At 39.3% G+C, this 16,646-nt stretch overlaps 1 protein-coding gene across 1 annotated transcript in view; it reads right to left on the reverse strand.

Moving 5' to 3' along the window:
- The window catches only part of syn2b (synapsin IIb), a 92,635-nt gene extending 89,870 nt beyond the window's left edge, over positions 1-2,765 (reverse strand). The window contains exon 1 of the mRNA XM_030134144.1: positions 1,753-2,765. Within this exon, the coding sequence (XP_029990004.1) occupies positions 1,753-2,195 (443 nt within the window). The 5' untranslated portion in view covers positions 2,196-2,765. The remainder of the gene's footprint in view (positions 1-1,752) is intronic.
- Positions 2,766-16,646: the final 13,881 nt, after the last annotated feature.

A 16,646-nucleotide genomic window follows, 5' to 3' on the forward strand; every position in this document is an offset into this window, starting at 1 on the left:
ATGTTTCAGTACAATAATATGCCAAAGATTCACTAAAAAAAAACAATGGATTTAGTTTTTTTCATACCATTTTGGAATGTTTTCAAGCATACAAACTGCTCAGACTCATAACTGGACAAACATTGTGCCTTGTTGTAGGTTTTTTTCATGTTAAAGCTACTTTCTTCATTGATGGAACATTGTGAGCTTGCAATGAATGTGTATATTTTTAAACTTTCTGTAAGCTCTGGGGGATTATCAGAACAGGATCATGGTAACGTCAATGTCAAAAACAACAAATTTAGTTGACATGGGATGATGAAACAGTCTATCACATACAGGAAATAAACACCCATGACATAACATCATCTGTTTAGGGAGGTAACTCCATATACAGGGCAGGTAAATGATTGTAGTGAGGGAGTCATTAAGAAGAATCCCTGCTGTGAGTCTACTACATTTTGGGGTCAAAGCACTGTTTCTCCTTCTGTTGCTGCATTGGGAATGAAGGATGCATCCAATGTACCTCATAAATTCTGAAATCCCCACTGTTTCATAGGGTAAATATGCAGCTACAATCACGTTAAAGTGCACCCATTAAATCCACAGATCTACCCAAAACTGCAAAAAAAAGGGAAAAGTTTGCTTCTTTTTTAAAATTTAAATTCTGTTTGAAAATCTGCCATTTTCCCCCTGTTAATACTTACACTTTAGCAGATAAAAATTTTTTTCTTACCAAGCATCAGCTGTTACCAGGATACTCTTCCAATTAGCATCATTACCAAAGTGTATTTATGAAATACTGACACTGATCAATATGTGGAGAAAATGCTGTGACAGAACAATCTACCCTCTTACTATTTGTGGTGAACCTGTCCTGATTACCACCACAAACATTTTCTTGGGATGTTTAACCACCATACTGTATCACAACATGTGAGAACATTACACTGTAAAGGTCAAAAGGGCCCAATTCAACCATTACTTACTGTCATCCATCCATATAAGACTGACAAGACAAACTGCACTATAATGGCAGTAATCAATGGGTGGAAAATCCATCATTCACACAGAAAACCTAGATGGCCTAAAATGTGATTTTCTAGTGTAGTAACCAGTGAAACATATTGCAACATTTAAACAGAGTCAAGGGCTCATATTTCACTTGTAGATGGCGATGTTTTATTCAGGGCTACATGGTATTGCATGATAGTGTGTGATGTTTGAACCAGTAGCATAAGGATAATATCCTGCCAAAATGTGCTGTCAAGGAATGGAAACACTGTCGAAGCTCTCTCTCACACACACACACACACACACACACACACACACACACACACACACACACACACACACACACATACATACAATAACACAAACATACACCATCAGAAAGACTGAAATTAACACACAAAAACAGAGACAGGTGACAATGTTGGGTGGAGGAATGTGTGAATCGCAACCCCAGAGAAAAGCTGTCGTGTATGCTCGGAGTAAAGGAGCTGTTTCTATTTTTGGAGCAGCTTCAGTCAGAGATCAGCATGCACTTAAATAGTGAGAAACACACGTAAAATCAATCCAGACTCAAATGAGCTTTTCTGAATTAACATCAACCCTGTTAAATGTCAGAAAGAAAACTAAACATTCTCCTTGATCAGCCAATAAATGAGGATACCCTGTCAGCTTCAGATTACAACAAAATGCTGTTTGGTTCCAGAGCAGAACTCAAAACAGCAAACACATCCAGCCAGTCGATTTCATCCTTGCACTTACCACTCATGCTGAGGTTCATCAATGATCAGGAGGATCTTAAACTTCTTGGAGAGGGAAGGAGAGGGAGCTGACTGCTCGACAAACCCGGCGGCAGATGCAGCCGTCTGTTTGACCACGTTGGTGATGGAGCTGAAGGAGCTGAAGAAGCCAGAGGAGCCGCTGCTGGAGGTCTGGGATTGCTGAGGCTGCTGCTGTGAGAGCTGGCTCGGACGGCGCTCCTGAGCTGCAGGGGAGCTGGCGGGCACCTGGGCTGGCGCTGGAGCTTTGGTTGGAGATAGGGCAGGTGCGGGCGCTGAGGCAGGGGCTGCACCCTGTTGGGAAGGGGAGGAGGCGGTGGGGGGAGGAGGAGCAGGTGGGTCAGGCCTCTGGAGGTCTGTCATGTAGCCATTGGGCAGGTTGGACATGAAGCTGCTGTCAGAGAGGCGGCGTCGAAGGAAGTTCATGATTGCGGTTGAGCGGTTGGTCTTTCAGGGAGCCGGTTGGTCACTCTGTAAGGCTCTCTGTTGGTTTCTTTGCTGAAGGGCTTGAAAGCAGAGACAGGCAAAAGATGGTTAGAGGAGCAGAGAGAGGTTAGATGAATGACAGAGAGAATCAGCCCAAATGATGAAGCCACGGGTGACAGAGCTGCTTCTCTGCTGGAGGAATGAAAGCTGCAAGGATGCAAAAATATATGGAGTGATGATCCAGCTCTGGTCCAGTCTTCTAGAGACAGCTCTCCAAAGCGCAGTTAAGCCAGCAAAACAATGCGTGTGAATGTGGTGTTCTCCTCCTGAGCCTCACGCCTCCTCACAAATACGTGTGTGTGACGTGAGAGAATGTGTGTCTGAAAGAGAGAGAGGTGTGGTGTCGCCCCCTTCGGTGAGGTGCTTCTGCTCCCCCCCTCAGCTCTGACTGCCTGCCTCCTGAGATGCTGCAAGCTGAATGTGCTTATCTCACCCTTTCACTTGCGCACTCTCCCTCTGCCCTTTTCCTCTGGCGTGCTTTGCTTGTTCGCCCGTTCGTTCACTCACTCACTCACTCTCTCACTCTCTTGCTCGCTCACTCACTCTCTCGCTCACTCTCTTGCTCTGCACGCTCACTGGCTGTCTCCCCCTCCCCCTCACCTCCTCTTCTCTCCTGTCATCATCCTCCTACATCATAGGCTACGTTCGTGTGTCGTGCTGCAGCCTTGTAGCCTTGTGTGCCGTGTGCAACCAGTGGAAGGGGTTTCCTGCAAGCGTGCATAAGGTGGAGTTCACAGATGGAAACACCATCTATAACCCTGCAAGTCCCACCTCCTTCTCCCGCCATATTTTCATCTTTCCAGCCTCGACCCTTCATCCCTTTTGTCTATTAGTTTCCTTCCATTGTGTGCTTGTGCTTTTGAGGCCGTGACATTAATGCATTTTACAGATGATGCATGGTTACAGAATTAAAAATTAAAGCCAATCAGACAATTTTCTTACATTTGGTATAAAAAGTATGTGGCATAATAGAAGAGTAGGCTATTTTGTGTTTTAACCTACCGGTAAAGATGTCTGGTAACAGCCAGGGGAGAGGAGAGATAAGAGGGGCCAAAATTCATCTCTGTCTCCTACTTGCCATTGATCAGTTTATTCAACCAGACCATTCCCTCTAGTGGAACATTATGCACTTCAATAATGTGTCTCCAGCCAAAGAGAGCAGTGCCCAGAGATAATAATGTACTGGAGCAGGCAAGCACAAGACGACCCAGTAAAGAGTGATTTGAAAGGCATTTTGCAATACCTTTTTCTCTCTGTTGCATGAGCTGTAATGATCACAGCAGTATTTTGCAGTGATTTCTCTTAATGGCACCAAGCCACTGGCATGAAATAAGAACCCTCAAAGTCTCAAAAATGTCTTATTTGTGTGACCACTGCACAGTCACTCACCAAAATGAATACCCCCTTTGCACTTTAAAAGTGATTTCAAATCCAGACTCAAAACTCACCTTTTCAGAATAGCCTACCCCCCATAAGCTCGACTCTCCATTCTACAACTTAATTTCTATATATAGTAATTATTTGTTTTAATATGTTTATGTCTTTGTATTTTATGGATTGTTTGTTTTATCTTGTTGTACAGTGTCCTTGGGTGTCTTGAAAGGCGCTTATAAATAAAATGTATTATTATTATTATTATTATTATTATTATCATTATTCACTGTAACTTTTGCAGCAACTGCATTCGAGGCAATGGCATCAAGTTGAATAGAGTCAACATTCTGTGATTTATTTGCGTAAACAAAAACGTATAAATGAGTTTTGTGGTAACACTTGTCATGACAGTGATTATCTCATTATTACAGTTCATCCTGTTGAGCATTGAGTTCACAGGTGTTGCACAGACCTTTGCTGGGATGTTCTTCAGCTCTACTGTGACATTTATCCAACTTGTGTCTCATAAATGCTGGAGTGGGTTCAGATTAGACATGCTAGACCACTCCTTCAGAAGGGCAGTGGTCACTTAGAGCAATAGGCCTACTGTGGATCATTGTCAAAATGAAATCCTGCTCTTTGACCAAAACTATCACATAGAGAGGACCATCTTCTCTTTGAAAATGTTACAGTTCATAGTGAAAATCCATAGCCAATCTATGTTCCGGCCATAAATGATATAATGCTGAAAATATGTCGTTAACAATGGTCAACAATGGATGTGTTTTCAGGAGAAAAGCATGATTTTATCCAGATAAAGTAATAACACTAGGGAAAAAATGTTTTACTACTTGAAGAAGAACAGCTAAATTAGGCATGATGCTGATTCCAAATCTGAAATCAGAATTTCTCCAGCATGTCTGGATTTTGAGTTCATCTTAACTACTATTCCAAATTTGCACCAAAGCCTTTTATTGTGTATTCACAATCAGAACATAAAATGTGTCAAATCTGTTAAATTAGCTTACAAATGTGAATATCGAGCCCAATAGAGAACAACCCTACATAGCAGAACTAATTGACTGGCCTCAAAATTGTTCAAAAGTATTTCAGAAATTTGCGCTTATACTTATGGGTTGTAGATGAAAGAACCAGCAGTAATCGCCATTAAGTTTGACTGTATTTCAGAAAAATCTTCAAATTGTTAAACTGGAGGCAATTTTAAATCAGCCTTGAAGAGCCATATAGATATGGAGGACAGTACATGCAGTAGTGTTGTGTGGCTCTGACCCTATCCAAATTTGTATGCATGCATTTATCACCCACCCACCCAAGTAAATTATTTGTGTGTTCTCCCTGATCTCATCTCAGGACACCTGTAATTTGACAGGTGTAGCTCCAGCTGGGATTCTGGCACTGACACCAGAGACTCAAGCTTCATGCCCCCTCACTCATTTAGAATATCAGCTTCAATTTTATAATATAAAATAGGGTATTTTGATTTACCTTTTTGATAATTTCTGTGAGATTTGGTCTATAACAAGGAATTAACCAGAATAAGAAGGTCTATTCAGAACATAAAGGGCATAAAGTAGGCTACTACAAACTTGTCCTTCACATATAGTAAATAGCAGGTGTTACACACTCCTAAACATTGACTCTTAACAAAGTTTCACCATCATAATGTCAGAAAAAAGATCTTTCTTAATTACACATCGAGGACGCCACCTGTTATAAAATATTTAATGAGTCAAAGATGAGTCAGTTTCAGTCAAAGGCTCCTCTTACGCCTCTGGTAGCTGTTCTGGATAAATACTTTCGGAGGATAGCCCTAATTAATATCTTCCTCATTAATGATGCATTTTGTCACATACACACAAGCATCTGGTGTTAATTAGAACCTGAATCTTCATGGCCCAACCTGATCCAGTACAACTGTGATTCATGCACCTTTAACCAGCAGTTATTTTCTAACGCCTGCTTCAGCAACTTTGATTCACTGTCGAAAGGTTTGTGGAAGATTTCTAAATGATCTTGACCAGAGTTGCACCTTTGTTTCAGTCATACAGTACTGATCATCTTGTAAACTCTGTCAGCAATTTTATCCATGGGCTCCTTCGTTCTTGGTCATGGGGTGCGATGCCGATTCCTCAGTAACTCCTTGAATGGTATTTCTGAAGTGTGTAATTCATTTATATGGATATTTATAGGCTACCAGTACATGGTATTACTATCTTTCCACAGTTGGCAAACGTCAAACCAAATAGTACCCAGGGTGTATTTGCTTGTGCTACCAGTTTTCCAGAAACCTCAGCTAACGTCTTTTATTTGTGGTAACAGCTTTGCACAAACAAACTGCAAAATGTCCATCCTCTATTTTCAGACCAGTGTCTCTCATGCATTTACTCGGAAAATTGCAGAGAAATACGTAAAATGTGTACTCAGAGGCTGCACAGTGTGTTCACTCAATGCTTAGTGCCTTATAAACACATAAAAAACATGGGTAATACAGGTAAAAAAAAAAAAAAAAAAAAAAAAAAAGTCCTAACAGGTATGCATAGTATTAGGCAGCGAGCCGTGTACCCATAATTTGAACGGTTAATTTTTGAAAACCTTGGCCAACAAAATGGTGCACAGCTTGCTCAAAGCCATGCTAATTATCAATATATTGTTCTCTTACCTTGTCACAGCCTAATTTTGGCTAAATCCATCTATACTTCACAAAAATGAAGCGAATCATCAATTAACTCTAGAGGGTCCCTGGAAGATTTAAGATGATGTGGCAGCAAGACAGAGTCTCCCTGAAACTCCATTTCAATTTGTGTGGAAAGTGCAGATGTCAAACTAAGGCTACGTTTAGACAGCAGGTCTTAATGCACAATTCAGATTTTTGGGTGAAATCTGATTTTTTTGTGTGCTCGTTCATATTACACATTAAATGCGACTTCTATCAGTTTTGAGTATGAACTGAATGCAACCCTGAAGTGACCCGCATGCACAAAAGAGGTCCAGATGTAAAATGTGACTGCGCAGGCACTCACTGAGTTTACGGAAGTAACACTCCTGTGACGCAGAATTGTGACGTTTGTTGCATTTGAAGGACGTAAAGGTCAGATAAATGCAACCTGGCTGTTCAGATTAAAGTCGTATTGCAAAATATCAGATGCGTATCAGATTTAGGACCACATATGAAAGTGGCCTGGGTTGGATTTGAAAAAATCTGATTTGTGCTGTTCAAACTGTCTTTAACTGGTCCGATTCAGGTCACATATGGGCAAAAAAAATCGGATTTGGGCCACATTTACTTGCAGTCTGAATGTAGCCTAATACTATGCAGTCAATTGTGTTGAAAGCACATGCAAAACCAAAGTTATGAGACCGTAAAAACATGATTTTTTGGTAATAGTGTCATTACGTTTGGTGCGTGTTCGGTGCAGGTAGAGGCAGTAAAAACGGGCTTCTAAGTGAATTTCTTGCAAGCAGGAAGTGCTTGCATGAAGAAAGAAAGAATGAAAGAAAATATATTGCTGCGTTTCTATTGGTGGGAAAAGTGCATCACATGGACCAATCAGAGATGTTCATGTTTAATCTAGTATACCATCAAAGTTGTGGAAGTAACAGTAATGGAAAAGAGACAGAATTATCAAACTTCAACATTTTAGAGGTTTGTGCAATTTTAGCGTTTTTTTGAGTGTATAATTAATGTGTTGTGTTGATACTATTGGTGCTTACATGCAGGTAAGCGGACAGAAGAAACTAATACAGGTAATAGTATAAGGGTGCAGATAGTAGCAGCAATGTGCCAAATACAGGGGGTTTAGACAAGCAAGTGCAGAGAAGATTTGAGTGAGGTAAGTCAAGCATGTACAGGTAGCCTAGTCGTTCATAGAAACCATCACCAAAAGGCAAACACACAAAGCCATTATCCGAAAATAAAAATTAACATTCACAAAGCAAGAAATGAGTTTAACTTGATAGAAGCAAAAATGACAGAAAAGAAAATATACTAAATCAAATTCTAAACCTATTTTCCATATGAAAATAAAACACTTAACAAACCAAAATGCACCAGACTGCAGCATTTAAGGTCAGTTTTTTCAAAACTTTCCCAGGAGCCAGGCGGGCTGCTACACGCGTCACTTTTACAGCCACTGGAATATTACACACACTGTTTCTGTTTTTTTTTATACTCTCTGTTCCTCCATTTCTGCCTAATACCCTGCAGGTATGTACTCAAACACACACACACACACATACTCCTTTCAGTTTTCCTAGGTTTCCACTCTACATCCTGCTTCAAACTATTTGCGTCGATGTCTGTCTCTGGCCCTATTCTAACACAAACGTCGCTTTCCTACGGTTTCATAATACAGTCACTATTTCAAGGCATAAGAGACACACGATTCCTAAGTGCCATCAGCTGCACTCTGCATCTGCACCATTCGCAGCTCTAAGCTTCACTTAGAAAAACAGCCAGAAGATGACAGGACAAAGAGGCAGAAAGAAGATTATTTGAGGAGGAAGAAAATCCCACACGTCTGAACCACACACAGCTTGGCACAGGAACGACTGCAGCAGAAGAAAAACACTGACCTAGCTTCATATTAGGGCAATTATTTCATAAGACGGTGTGAAGTAATTTTAACAGAAGCATATTTATATGACTTGACTGCTGAATCAATGTTCAGCTCTGAGCTATCTGGAAGTGAACAGTTTAACAGAGGTGCAATATCTGAGTTAATGGAGATGTATTCTTTGACCTTTCTGTGATTGAAACACTGCCTTTCAGTTGTATTTTGATATATTCATTTGACTGCATCACACCTGAACCTCTGTGATCTTTCTGTGATTCATATTTTAGCCAACTGTTTTTAGACATTAGGTGCAATTTGTAAAGGAAGATGGCGCACTTTACAGACTATTGTCAAATGGGATGAGATCATTACTAGATGACATCCCATCAACTAGCAGCCCTCATCTTTTCATAACGTCCAATTTCTAGGATTGAACGCTTCAACATCAAAGTGCCGTGGACTTTTAAATCTGATAAAGATAAAATGCCTCTCGGGTGCTACCAAATTTATGCCGTGCAGCACACATGAAAATGTGCTGATGGCAGAAAAAAGGTGCAAGGTCAACTAATGTGTCTAACAAGATGTGTCGCTGTGGTGTGAAGTCACATCACCAATCAAATGTAGTTTCATGAAACTGTCAATAACCTGCTTAGTTTTAAAGAGAGACTTTTTTTGCATAACATGCAGGATGCAGTTGCTTGTGGCAAGTCACGACGGGGATGGCAGTGAGGGTGGGGGTGGGGATGGGGGGTTGCTTCTGTTGACTCAACCAGAAGCGAGCCGGAGTGAGTCAGAGAGCTGCAGTGTGAACTATAGCAACATACTAAGCTCGTCCTGGCCTACATGTTTCATGGCACACATACACAACACAATAACACATTTCAAAACAGCCATTATATAATAAGTGTGTGCATGAAATTATGCAGGCAGCTGAGTCAAAGTAAAACAGTTTTTGTGCTGAGACTAAACAGATGTAGTAGTTCATGTAAGAGAAAAGGGATTAGCACTTGAACATTTAAAGTAAGTGTATGAATATACAGCATAAATGATGTGTTTTAAAGGTAGGGGAGGAGTTCCTGGAGAAACGTTTCGAGCAAGCTACATTTTGAAAATACACAATGTCCAAACCCCTTTCTTCAGACTCCCCCCCCCCCCCCCCCCCCCCCCCCCCCCGCAGCATCAGTTCGCTAACCTTTGCTAACTTTTTCTAATGGCTCATTCACAGGGAAGAAAATACCTGACAACATCATAAAGAACCTAAATAACAAATTTGATTATTGTTTCAAGTTATATTTATCTGTATATTAGACTTTTCACTTGTTATTTTGATATGTGTTCTAAGTAATCTCAGGCTAGTAAGAACAGCTGATTGCAGTACGACTGATGTCAGGCTAGCAGCCCACTAAAGTTTGCTGGTTCGTTTACATCTGGCTACCGCAATTCCTTGTGCTCTGGCAGGTCATGTCCACATGAAACCACAGTTTTTCCTATCCAATCTTTTTGTCAGTCGTTTTCAAAAAAAGTGCTCCGTAAACACAGAGTCATGAAATACAGCATTAGCCCAGTAACAAATTGCTACAGCATTACTTAGTACATAGCAGCCTTTTTCTTAGCAATAGCCTTCTCAAATAGTTTTTTGTTTTCGACCCATTGTTGGCACCTTTTCTGCTATAATGTTCCTAATGTATAAGTGTCTACCGTATTTTAATTTAGTATGCTAGCTAATATAGCTAGCCAAGCCCTGGCTCTGGCTTCACTTCCTGTACAAGTGCTCCAAGCCTCTGAGAATGCACGATTCGTGCACAAAGAGGGGTAAGCACAGAGGGGGGAGGGACATATGGCAGTTGAGTTTTGCCGCATTTCCACTACGTGGAACCAGCTCGACTCGACTCAGCTCGACTCGGCTCAGATCAACTCTACTCGGGTGCCAAGTCCTATTCCTGGAGATCGTTTCCATTACAGGATACTACTGACTTTACAGTACCTGGACGTCATAGCGATGCGGCGTGTTACTTTCATGTCATCTGCTCAGAGAGTTGCTGATAAACTCGCTCGTTGTGTGTTGTCTCATCAAGCTCACGCTGAACTTTTACGTCTGAACCTCCTCGACAAACCATGGTGTACTTTTGCGGGTTGTCATCATGTGGATTAATTTACGCTATATTTACTGTAAACTTCTGCATCTGTTTTGTAAAACGGCGGGTCACAGAGACGACACTCTGACCAATCAGTGGTCTGCAGTGTTTACACGTCACATTTTAGTGTCCGGTCCCCAGTCCTGGAACCTCGGCAGAGGTGATACACAAAAGTAGTACCGGGTACCAGATTCCAGGCCCTTTTTCGTAATGGAAATGCAAAAAGACAGAGTTGAGTCGAGTCGAGCCGATACCACGCAGTGGAAACGCGGCATTTGACATATCACCATTCAATCATTTTGATGGGTCAGTTAAAATGATTGGATGGTGTTTTTTCAGTCCTGTCCGTTCCACAGGTGACTAATTTTTTTTAAAATTTTTGTGTTACAGCATTAAATTAATTGGTTGCAATGGGGGTGTGAAGGGGATTTTAAGCAATATAGTAAAAATGCTCCAGGAACGCATCTCCTATCCTACCTTTAAGCATCTTTGTTAAAAAATAAGCAACTAAACCAAAGGTCATCATCAGCAATTTAATGTCTGGGCTTTTTAGGCTGGACTGTATGTGATGAACTGCTGCAGTGGAAAAAAAAAACAGTCAGGATACGCACACATAGCAGAACCACAGAGCCAGGAGCATCAGTCATCTGTCAGCACACACATGTACAAGACCAGGATACACACAAAGGCTTAATGCGGAAAATCACTGATGTAAAGCTCTCCCTAGCACCTTATCCTAAGCCCTAATTTTTATCCTCAACGTTAAGTTTTAACCTATTTTAACCTTCAAACAGAGCTTTGTGAGGAGAAATGTCTTCCCTATGAGTAAAACACAGCTGCTGCGATACAAACACATCCAGCTCTTCTGTATGTGTCATCACGATTATGTCATGTGTATGCGCCCACATGAACAACAAGTAGAATTTTCACAACTGGCAGACAGTATAAATATTTCCATCAATAGATATGAAACACTGATTTGTGTTGGAAATAAAATGATGAATCTAATCCTTGTTCATCTGGACATCAGTGTTTGCATCGGAACTATTGTTTTAGATGAAGAGGATGGATAAACATGTGGAGTTATTTTGATGTGATATGTGCTTGTGTGTGTGTGTGTGTGTGTGTGTGTGTGTGTGTGTGTGTGTGTGTGTGTGTGTGTGTGTGTGTGTGTGTGTGTGTGCAGGAGTCTGGGTAAATGCCGCTTTGGGGGCTTAGCTGCAGATATCTGAGTTCTGTGTGGGTGAATATGCAAAGGCCAAACATCCTGTGGCTTCACTGGCTCAATCTAGATAATCCGTGAAAAATCTGAACACTTGGACCATGTACGCATCTGGCACTAACAGTAGGTGCTCATGACATGGTGTAGTAAATGCCACAGCCTCAGCAGGGCCACAAATATAATTGCAATTCCAGTATTTTAAGGGCTTATAAGATATAACGTAAAATCAGGCCAAGTTTGACATATTTTTTAAATTCGTTTTTAATGACTAGATGCAATGGGGCAGCTCATAATGACGGATTAAAGTGGTTAAATTAAAGTTTATTGTGCCGGGAGTAATCTTACATTCACTTGCAGGTTAATTGAAAACACGAGGGTATTATGGAGACACGCTTATAAAGTTACCACCATAATTACACAGTTGAAACTTGAAGAATAAAAAAAAAAAAAAAAAAAAAAAAAGGGGCAAAAAAGATTCAAATGTTGATACTAGCCTCTTGAAACTACTTCAGGGAATAGAATAAATTCAGCTGAGCTAAAATAAAAGATAATTCTCAGTATAAACTTTAACAGCACACTGTGCATGGATAGAGCTGCAAGATTAAAACACCCACACACAATTCAGATATCTGCAGCAAATCCCCCAAAACACCATTTACCAAGGCATGTGTGAACCACACACTCACACACAACAGCAAAACCTAATCTGGGAGTGTGTTGCGTGGCTATAGTGATATATTTTTTCTGAAACGTCTTGTTGTACTGCATATTTTTAGTACAACAAAGAACTCCAAAGTGCCATAGCAACCACTAGAACAGAAGTTTGCAGAGCAGGAACAAAAGGACTAAAAGAACAATTATATATGTGTAATATCATTGAATACAATAATGACAGATGCATCTAAACTGCTGGAATAAAATATTGCTTGCAATAATGTGATTTATTCTTGACTGATAAAGTGTAACTGGGACTCAGTATGTAATCATTGTACCTGGTCAAAGGTGATTACTGATGTGTACAAATAGGAATAAAAACAGGAATGAGTCTGAAATTATGGCTAAGAGTGTATCACAGACACTTCATTCACTAAACTCACAGGGCACTGGTGTGAAAGTAACAGCATCACTGTGGATGTGTGGTTTCTAAGCTCTCCTGACTTCATCATTAACAACATGCTTACGCCACGGTCAGCACAGCAGGGATGGAAAGATGGTAACGACTTCACCTCAGGGGGAACTTAGACCCACAATTGGAAGCTAAGACAGATGGTGGCTAAACATCAGCACAAGCAGCAGCATGTAACTGCAACGTATACAGCTTTCAGATGTACTGCATAAATACTGCAAACTCAGATAAGACATTGCGGTAATTTCTTACTAAAGCACACAGTGTTTACTTGCATAACTTTCTTTAGGCTAATCATTTAACCCTTTCATGCATAGTAGTCACTACAGTGAACCGCTGTTCAAAGGTGTTCTCTTGTACATTCATGAATTTTGTTGTTTTAGTTCCATATCAGCCAACACAGTGGACACTCATGTATCATCTCATACACTACAATTCACACCATTACTGTAACTTTGTTGTTCTAGATAAACCTGATCTGCACTAACATATTTGAGTGTAAAAAATTGCTAATTGTTATTAGACTGTAATTAACAGTTGTTGTTTTTTTAACAAAAAGTTTTTTGTTTTTTTTGCATACTATCTCCATGAAGTGAGTAATAACTAGTATTAGAGTATGTTAAAATGTGAGAAAACATCAGATTAGAAGCATTAAAAATCAATCAATCAATCAAATTTTATTTATATAGCGCCAAATCATAACAACAGTTATCTCATGACACTTTACATATCGAGTTGGTCGAAACCAGACTCAAAAATGCTTTTATTTCATAGTTTTCACACAGTATATCAGTAAATACATGTTTCTTTGCTTCTAAAATTAACCCAATAATGCTAAATGTATCATCTTTGATGCATGAGTTTTGAAGCCCTCTACATGATCAGTGTGATATTTTTTTCTTGAAAAACCTGATGCATGCAATTATATACATGCAATACACAGATAATCCACCAGGGGGGAGGAATTTGTTCACCAGAGGCCTTTCCAGTGACACTACAAGACTGTCATTAATGAAGGACGAGGCATAACTTTGCCATTTTTGAAAAGGAATTACCAATTTGTTAGACAGGTTTGTGTTAGATTATGTTTTTGCTTGTTCAAAAATAATATTTGAGCATTAAGACCCAATGTATTAAATATGATACATAATTGACACTTATACCTGGAAACTTTTTTTTTTTTGGGGGGGGGGGGGGGGTTGTTCAGAAGGACCAATAAAGGCTCCAGTTTCAAAGAATTGGAACTGGCGACTTGGTATACCCCGCCTTCACCCCTATGTAGCTGGGATAGGCTCCAAGTGACCCCCATGACCCTAGTGAGGATAAAGCGGGTTCAGAAAATGAATGAATGAATGAGGAATTTTCTGTCAGTGATTTAATGGTTCAGGCTTCACAGGGTTAAGCGCATGGTGTCCGGCTAAGTGGACATTTTTGTAACTCCATGAAAAATGGGCTCATAAAAAATTTAATAGAATTTTTTTTTTTTTTTCATACCTAAAGAGGAATAAAAACACTCCGGAAAAAAATCTTGATTAAGGTTCTCACAATTCATGTATGAAAGGGTTAAACATCTGCACCATTATGAATATTACTGTCTGTGGATGTGGTTATTATGTTCCTCATCTCATTTTTCTTGCATCCCTATCAGTCACGAATTAAGAGAACAGATGCCTTGATTTACCTCAAATTTACTCTGATTTCACTTGCTAATGTATTTGAGATTATTATAGCCTGAAGATTAGTGGCTGCTTCGGTTTCTCTGAGAGAAGTCTGGAGCAGCTGTGCATCTACAAATATGTGTGTAGTTAATGGTGCATTTTCTTTTGATGTTCCATCACAAGACATGGGCAGCAATGCCAATCTCCATGGCAACTGGTGTACAAAAGCTGAAAGATGCTGCTAGCTATCACTAGAGTGTGTGTAAGCACGTTTGTATTGTGTCTGTTTTTGCATTCACATAATATCAGTGTTTACATGGTAACATTAACGTCGTCTGAAGGCAAAACTGCCTCTGGAGGATTTAGTGTTCATTGAAATCTGCATTCTATGTTGGACTTTTTGTTACATTGAATTAAAGGAAGGGGGTTACACATATTTTTATTTCAACACAAACAGTCCATCCTGAGCTAAACTGCAGGCTGAGTCTTTATTATACCTGTCAGAGCTGCTAACGTCCTACTTTACTGTTACTGAAACTGCAAGTGAAACTTCAGTGGAGGCACATTAAGTCGTAAATCATCTGCCACTTTCAGACTAATCCATTTAACAGAAATACTGCCAAGATCACTTCAAAAAGGAAAATCAATATACAATCACCACTAAGGTTCACTGTAATTAGTTGTTTTATTTCAGGGGTGACGTTCATTTGTAAGTTTCCCTCCCGTCACTTCAGTCATTTTAACACCAGCCCACACAGACACTGTGAGGAAAAAGGAAAGTATAATGGGAAGATTCTCACTGTGGATTGCAATGTATTTCACACACCTACCCACCTGTGAATTGTCCTGCAACCACTTTGGAGATGTGTGGTGCAACATGCCATAAAAAATGAGATATTCCTCCCTACATCCTGAGCTGTTTATTCACTAAAACAGCCATAGATGAAATCTAAAGACAGATCCCATGTTTGTATAAGATCTGACTTTTGTTGTGTTGTTACTGTTGGTCAGAGTGAATACTGCCATTTATTTCTGTGTATTTTCTACTTTTTATATTCTATCGAGGTGCTAAAATCTCAGCCAAAAGTGAAAGGATCATTTTGACCACAAAACTTCTAAAATTTCTTCTTCTTTTTTTTCTATTTTTTTATTTTTTATTAATTAGGGAAATTTCATATTCATAAATATAAATATTTGAAAAACATCCTAATTTCAAAATGTTCATGTCTTTATCCTAAAATTATTTTAATTCATTATCCCTAATAAACTAAAACAAAACAAAAATCTTTAAAATGTAATTGATGTTTTCCAATAATTGCACTGCCTTATAATAATAGTAGTAATAATAATAATAACCCTAAATATACTACATTAACAGTGTAAGATGTTTTTTTTTTTTTTCATTACCCACTAAATGGACATATTTCATTTTAAGAGAAGTAATTCAACATGCTATTTAAGTAAAACATTAGTAATTACAGCAAAATGTACTGCAAAGTAGTATATCAACTTTACCAATGTAGTGAATGGCACATATCAAGGTGTTGTTATTGACTATGACATATTTTTCTGCTTTTATCAGTAGCTTATAGTACGGAATTTTATCATAGTTTCATGTAAATAGCATTAAACAATATTTCCCCCCGAAATCAAATGAAGAAGTAGAAGTAGATAGTACAAACTCCTAAAACACTAGCTCTGCTAATGCTAACTAAAGTAGCATACAGGTGAGTGAAAATTATACAGAAGTTAATCAAATATACTCCTTACATTACACTCCAAACAAAACAGGCGTAAACAGTAGACTTACCTATGAAAGACGGTGGGAAAACGACTCTATATCATATATTTTTCCAAGACACACAAAAATGTTCATCAATTTTTTATGACAGTATGTTATGGTCTCAATTTGATGTGCTGCCCCCAAGCGGCCAAAATAAGAACTGCACTGCTGGTTTTTCATATTAAACAACTCCATCATAAAAACCTGTTCACCTGCTTTTATGTTATAACTGAATGGGTCTGACATATGTTTTATCATGACTTGACCATGGGTATAAAATAACAGAATGTCTGAGCAGAGGCTATTATACTTTCAAAAGGTAATACTTTATAACCACAATGATTATAACAACAAAAAAGAGAAAGCTGGAGGCAAACAGCATTCATATACAGACTAATGCAGCATACTAATGTAACCACTATGGGTCAAGATGACATGTGGAAATGTTGTCATGAGAAATACCTTTTTAGTCCAATCAGTGCTTCAGTCTCTGTGATTTAAGAATGCACTCTTCACACA

Source organism: Sphaeramia orbicularis, chromosome 5 (assembly GCF_902148855.1).
Source record: "Sphaeramia orbicularis chromosome 5, fSphaOr1.1, whole genome shotgun sequence".
Classification (NCBI taxonomy): domain Eukaryota; kingdom Metazoa; phylum Chordata; class Actinopteri; order Kurtiformes; family Apogonidae; genus Sphaeramia; species Sphaeramia orbicularis.